The sequence below is a fragment of the Mastomys coucha genome, unplaced genomic scaffold, assembly GCF_008632895.1.
Source record: "Mastomys coucha isolate ucsf_1 unplaced genomic scaffold, UCSF_Mcou_1 pScaffold3, whole genome shotgun sequence".
Classification (NCBI taxonomy): domain Eukaryota; kingdom Metazoa; phylum Chordata; class Mammalia; order Rodentia; family Muridae; genus Mastomys; species Mastomys coucha.
In genome coordinates, this window is record NW_022196909.1 from 135,444 (window position 1) to 142,727 (window position 7,284).

Genomic DNA, 7,284 nt, shown 5'->3' on the forward strand with positions numbered 1-7,284 from the left:
TCATAGTCTCTGGTGAGAAATCTGCCGTAACTCTGATAGGCCTGCCTTTATATGTTACTTGCCTTTTTCCCCTTACTGCTTTTAAAATTCTTTGTTTAGAGCATTTGGTGTTTTGATTATTATGTGACGGGAGAAATTTCTTTTCTGGTCCAGTCTATTTGGAGTTCTGTAGGCTTCTTGTATGTTCATGGGCATCTCTTTCTTTAGGTTAGGAAAGTTTTCTTTTATAATTTTGTTGAAGACATTTACTGGCCTATTACATTGAGAGTCTTCACTCTCTTCTATACCTATTATCCTTAGGTTTGGTCTTCTCAGTGTGCCCTGGATTTCCTGGATGTTTTGGGTTAGGAGCTTTTTGCTTTTTGCATTTTCTTTGACTGTTGTGTCAATGTTTTCCATGGTGTCTTCTGCCCCTGAGATTCTTTCTTCTATCTCTTGTATTCTGTTGGTGATCCTTGCATCTATGACTCCTGATTTCTTTCCTAGGTTTTGTATCTCCAGAGTTGTTTCTCTTTCTGATTTCTTTATTGTTTCTATTTCCATTTTTAGATTCTGGATGGTTTTGCTCATTTCCTTCACCTGTTTGATAGTGTTTTCCTGTAGTTCTTTAAGGGATTTTTGTGTTTCCTCTTTAAGAGCTTCTAGCTGTTTACCTGTGTTCTCCTGTATTACTTTGAGGGTGCTATTTATGTCTTTCTTCAGGTCCTGTATCATCATCATGATAAGTGATTGTAGATCTGAATCTTGCGTTTCTGGTTTGATGGTGTGTCCAGGGCTTGCTATGATAGGTGAATTGGGTTTTGATGATGCCAAGTAACCTTGGTTTGTGTTGTTTATTTTCTTCCGCTTGCCCCCTGCCATCTGGTTATCTCTAGTGCTACCTGCCCTTGCTAAATCTTACTGGAGTCAGTCCTTCCTGTGATCCTGGTTGTGTCAGAACTCCTCAGAGTCAGGCTGTCTCTGGGATCCTGTGATTCTGGGATCCCTTGACCCTGGGCTTGTTAGAGCACCTGGGAGTGCAGCAGCTTCCTCTGGGTTTTGTGGGACTGGCTGTGGACCCTGGGCCCAAGGTCTGCTCAGGACACCATCCCAGAGAGACTGGAAGGAACCCGAACCACTCTGCTGGTGGAGTTCCTGTGTGCCTGGTCCCACTTGTCCCAGTCACTCCTGGTGTTGGGACAGATGTTGGGTCCTCCTTACCTCTAATCCTGAGAGTGTCAGAGCACCTGGGAGTGGAGCTTCCTCTGGATGTTGTGGGACTGGCTGCAGAGCTTGTGCCCAAGGTCTACTCAGGACACCAGCCCAGAGAGACCGGAAGGGCGAGACTTTTATTTTATTTTGTAATTTTTGCTAAATACTTTTTCCTCATTTCTATTGAAAATTAATAAGCTAAATGCAATGCAAAACTGCTACATTTATTTAGTTTGAACAAAAAGTTATAATGCATGGGAATAAGAGAACTTTATATATTTGTGGCTAGTTTCTCATGGGGTGATTTAAATAGACAAGATGAAAATCAAGTCTCTTTCAATTTTTCTCCTATTGGCCCCTTGTCTGAGGAGGCCTGGTACCTTTTTCACAATCCTTTCCCTAATATAACAAAGCAGCAGTGGTTAAAGAAGGCAACTGCCCACATTTGTTGTTCTGGCTTCAGGGAAATTGGAAGGTGGAAGAGGCAGTGATTCGGGGCTTAGGTGTGTCCTGAGATGTCTTCCATTCCTGTCATTTCTGTAAAGCAAAGCTTCTGACACCTCCAGCTAGCTAATCTCCTGTTATGGAAAAGGGTCTTTCTTCCTTTGAAGAGCTCACAGCCATAGCTGAAGCCTTGAGAGTGGTGATTCTCTACCTGTGGGTGGAGACTCCTCAATATCAGATAGCCCGCATATCAGATTTTTATATTACAATTCATAACAGTAGCAAAATTACAGTTATGAGGTAGCAGCAGAAATAATTTTATGGTTGGGTGTCACTACAATATGAGATACTGTATTAAAGGACTGCAGCATTGGGAAGGTTGAGAGCTCGGCTTTAGTGCCAAGGCAGATGGCCCAGCATTGGCTGGGGAATTGGTAGGGCAGACTGGCACTTCATCTGAAATCTCATCCTACTTGTCTGTGAGTGAGCTTTCCCCAAGCCTGTTCCTTTCAGAAAGTTCCTTACACAAGCTCCCTAAGTTTGAGGTTCCTACTAGGGAGCCCCACATGCAATAACAAACTGCCACACTTCCAAAGTTCTCTACACAGGCCATCTTGTGTTCCCACCTCCAGAGACCTGCAACCTCTGGACACTAAAGAGCAGATACCAATTTGCTCCCCCTGTCTCCACCCTTCCCCTTCAAGGGTTTTGAGAGGATAGATAAGATGTCTTGAGCTTGTTTGTCTCCTGCATAAAATAGCACTCCATAGGACCAGGAGTCAGGAAGAGAACCTGACTCATCTCAGGGTGACTTGTTAAGAGTAGGAATGTCAGCTCTTTTGTTGCTTAGTAAGCAAAAAGTACAGGCTGCTGGCTTGTCAGTTTGGATATACTTGGATAGGGCATCCATAATTCTGAGTATAGGCTTGATGAATATAGAAAGGCCCTGAGGTAGAGGGAGGCAGAGATTTGCCCCAATGATTCTTCCTCACTCCTCAGCTTCCTGCAACTAAGCTACTTTCTAGAATTGCGTCTGCCTTTGGCCCAACCCAAGAAATGCATGGCTGTTGGCTGGGTCCCATCTGCTTTCTAGGTCCCAGTAAACATTTAGAGATAGTCGAGAAGGGGCTGCAGAGAGACACTCATTGTTTACTGTTTTATTTACCCTCATTTTGACACCTCTGCCTTGTCTTGGCCCTCTATTCCCATCCCTGGCACACACTCTCAACGCTGCTCCCTGTGAACCTGAAGGATGTTGTTTTTAATCTTTCTGTATTAACATTCCAAGCCTACAAGCATGAGTGTTTCCTCTCAAACTGATATATTCTCTAATGTAAATTGAGTGTCCTATAATTCAAATAATTTCTAACATTAACTGCAATTAAGCATGGCTCCCAAGCTGGTTTAAAGCCCATTTCCTGGCACTAGAGATAATTCACAGGCAAGGCTCCCAGGCTACTCTCAAGTTGTGCTGGGTGCAGCTGCCCGTTACAGGTGCCCCTGACCCTTTCTGCTGGGTGCAGCTGCCCCTTAAAGGTGCCCCTGACCCTTTCTGCTGGGTGCAGCTGCCCCTTAAAGGTGCCCCTGACCCTTTCTTCTTGTCACTTTTACTCATTAGAATAGCCCACAAGGCACAGGAAAATGCCATACTTACTGTTATGTGTTTGGTTTTATATTACATCTTATATGTGTGTGAATGTGTATAAGTGTGTGTGTGAGTGTGTATGTGGAGTGTGTGTGTGTGCATGTGTATGTGGAGTGTATGTGTGTGCATGTGTGAATGTGTGTGTGAATATGTCTGTATATGAGTATGCAGAATATGTGTGTTAGGATTGGTATTGGCTCAGGACACTCAAGTTCCCAGAACAAAAGAGAGTTATTTGTCCCAGAGCGACAGAAGGCAAAGGGACAAAGACAGGGATTTGATGCCCCAGGTTAGGGGAATGCCAGGGTGGGAAAGCATGAGTGGGTGTGTGGGTGAGTGGGTGGTAAAGAGGCAGGGGGAGGGGGTATGGGATGGGGAGTTCTGGAGGGGAGACCTGGAAAGGGGATAACATTTGAAATGTAAATAAAGAAAATATCTAATAAAGAGAGAGAGAGAGAGAAAGAGAGAGAGAGGGAAAGAGAGAGAGAGGGAGAGAGAGAAAGAGAGAAAGAGAGGGAGAGAGGGAAAGAGAGAGAGGAAACAGATGGCTAGGGAGAAGGGAAGGGAACAAGGGAGAAGAAGCAGGAATATTTGTCCCTGAGGACAAAAGACAGCCTCTGAGGAGAGAGGAGACATGGCACATAGGCAAATGGCGGTTTATAAAAGTAAACGCGGTTAAAGCCCATTTAGGATAAGGAGTTTGTTTTAATTGGGTATGTTAACTAGGTCAGCCAAAAAGGGCTTTTGATTGCCGGACTTGAATACTTTGATAGCTGGACCTTGGTAGCCAGCCTCAGGAGGAGGAAGTGGCCATAGAAGGGAATGGATCTTGGTGCCAGCTTTAGGAGTGTAATCTAATGGTTTTTAGCAGGAGGAGAAAGGCCTACCAGTGCTATGCTTGCTCAAGCAGGCCAGACTCTCTTCACCGTGTCTGTATAGGAGTGTGTATGTGGTGTGTATTTAGTGGTGTGTGTGTGTCTGTGTGTGCTCTGTGTATAAGTATGTGTGAGTGTGGGGGTGTATCTGTGTGTGTCTCTGTGTATATGAGTATGTGTGAGTGTGTGTGTATGTGTATGAGTGTGGAATGTGTGTGGTATAGCATGTGCATATAAGTGTAGTGTGTGTCTCTGTGTATATGAGTGTGTGTGTGCGTGTGTGTATATGACATAGTGTGAGTATGTATATGTGTGTATGAGTGTAGAGTGTGTGTGTGTATATGTGTACCTATATATACATATATACATGTATATATATGGGTGTGTTGAGTGTGTGTGTGTCTGTAGTATAGTGTGTGTCTGTGTGTGTGTATATATGAGTGTGTGAGTGTATATGTATATGTGTATGAGGTATATGTGTATGAGTGTGGATTGTGTGTTTGTCCTGATTGTCCAGCCAGTCTTGGAACATGAACTTTGTAACTGACATCATGTTGTGATATCAAAAAGGTTGGACATTCCTGCCAGGATCAAATCAACACGTGTTCAGTCCTTGTCTATTCTCTGGAGGTTATGGGATTAAGCAGGAATTACCAGTGGTCGTTTATGGCAGCCAGTGCCATCTCTGGCTGTACAAGAATCACTTCATTAGTAAAAGATAATAACCCTAAATGGTGAGACCTCCAATGACTCTCGTTGCTTTGTACCAAAGATAGGCAAAACATATTTACCATTATAAATCACACTCAAGATTTTTCTGGGAACTGGGCAGTGGTGTCACACGCCTTTAATCCTAGCACTTGGGAGGCCAGCCTGGTCTACAGAGTGAGTTCCAGGACAGCCAGGGCCACACAGAGAAACCCTGTCTCTAACCACGCCCCCCCACACACACACAAACACCAAAAAAAATTTTTTTTTCTGGGGGTCTTGGACCTGTCGGATTCTCCTGCAATTTCTTATCAACTGTTTTGTTATTAATGAGCTAAGATGAATGCCTCTTAAATCTGGGGATGCAAAGAGCTAGTGACATAAAGTATAAGCTACAGTGCTAAAGGTGGATCCTATGCTTTAAATAAAGATCCACTCAGAGTCTTATGGGAATTCATACACACACATGCACACATACACACACATACACACAAGCACGCATACACACATACATGCACACATACACACTAAATATTACATAGTAGAGAGTAGCACCATTATTTTTGATAAATATAAAATAGAAATACAATTTTATGCTGGGACTACTATGAACAATCTCCGAAGGCTTCAATCAAGTCATTACCAATCTATGCTATAATATCCCTCTAAAATTCAATAATGAAACCTAACCTCAAAAGTAATGTCATTAGGTCATCTGCTGGGTCATAAGGTCATTTGGGCAGAGCCTATAGCATGGGTTGAGCTCCCCAAAAAAAGTTGCTCCAAGCTTTGAAGGGGAAGGGTGGAGACAGGGGAGCAAATTGGTATCTGCTCTTTAGTGTCCAGAGGTTGCAGGTCTCTGGAGGTGGGAACACACAATGGCCTGTGTAGAGAACTTTGGAAGTGTGGCAGTTTGTTATTGCATGTGGGGCTCCCTAGTAGGAACCTCAAATTTAGGGAGCTTGTGTAAGGAACTTTCTGAAAGGAACAGGCTTGGAGAAAGCTCACTAATATGGGTTTATAAGCCACATAGTGTGTGACCTTTGTTATAGTAGCCCAAAGAAACTAAGACTTACCCACAAACACAGCAGACACCACGCCCTGAACCAGAAATTTTAGTAGGGGTCCATAAAAATGATTTTCAGTTTTAAAACCAGAAAAAAATTGATTTTTTGTTGAAAAAACTACTTTAATATACAATATTAACATATTTGTTTTTACATCAATGCAATCTTGTATGTATGTGTGCCTTATGTGATTGTCTTTGGAATGTAGAAACGATCCTGTGACAGGATCCCTACCACCCACAGCAGTCATGTGGCAGCCCTGTCCCCAGGCAGACTTTCAGAAATTGGGGAAAATGCAGGAACCTCTGATTTTTAGACATTATATTCTTTCAGTTTAGTGAGTCTTGGGAATGGAGGTATTCTGTAGAAAGCAATGTTAATTAAATGGCAGAATTCCTTCCAACTTAAAGTATGTTGGATATAGTTCTGAAAGGGTTCCTGATGGCCACTGTGTGGATACCAGTGGGCAAAGACCTCTCCCGAATACCATGGTAGATGCTTGCAAACAGTGTCAGGCCATCTTGCCAGACTCTGAGGGGTTGAGTCATAAAATCTTAGAGCTTGGATCAACTGTTGGACCTCCTGGGCACGACCCTCCACCAGCTCAGAATGTCTGTCATCACTCAGCATCCATCCATCTGAGCACACCCTGACATTGCTCTTGGAGGCTTTAGAACAGGTTCTGTGTTACTATCCTCTAAAGAAGCTCTGATGGGGAGAAAATGCAGAGGCTTAGGTTGTCATGGAAACGGCAGAAGACTCAACTCAGAGTGAGTGTACCACTGGATATCTGAGCCAGGGACGGTGGATGATTCACGAACTCTGGGCGCTACCCACAAGGATCATTGTTGTCTCTTCCTCTTGGGGGGTTTGTTCCAGACCGTCATCTACCACCTTGTGGAGGGTGCTGTAGTGCTCACGGTCTTGGTGGAAGGAGTGTAGCTCGGATGCAGCCTCCCAGGCACCAAACGAGGGCATGGGAAAGGGGTCTGGCTTCTTGTTTTCAAAAAAGCACTTGAGGTTCCTCTCGCTCAGCCTGTTGGCACATTCCAGGAGTTTGTTTTCCAATTGCTCCTTCTCCCTTTGTGCATATGTCTTCCAAAAGCTCAGCTGCAGGTAGCTGACTTTAGATCTGCAGCGCGCATAACATGTGGTCAGCAGGGAGAAGAAGGACGCCGAACAAATCAGGCACCACCCTAGAATCTTAAGAGCAAAAGGAATGGTGAGGACACGGGAAGGCAAAATGGCGTCTCAGGGAGGTAGATAATGTTACAGGACAGTATAAAACTACGTTAGTACCGCAGTCATTACTACCATCTTAACTTTAAATGCTCTTTTACAGTCAAAATAGTCA

The 7,284-nt window shown here is 43.9% G+C and overlaps 2 protein-coding genes across 2 annotated transcripts in view; one reads left to right on the top strand and one right to left on the bottom strand.

The window, feature by feature from the left end:
* Positions 1–7,284, top strand: part of Trappc3l (trafficking protein particle complex 3 like) — a 57,735-nt gene that overhangs the window by 39,866 nt on the left and 10,585 nt on the right. The window lies entirely within an intron of this gene.
* Calhm5 (calcium homeostasis modulator family member 5) overlaps positions 6,042–7,284 on the bottom strand; it is a 5,231-nt gene continuing 3,988 nt past the window's right edge. Inside the window, exon 2 of the mRNA XM_031347223.1 lies at positions 6,042–7,133. Coding sequence (XP_031203083.1) covers positions 6,744–7,133 — 390 coding nt within the window. The 3' untranslated portion in view covers positions 6,042–6,743. The remainder of the gene's footprint in view (positions 7,134–7,284) is intronic.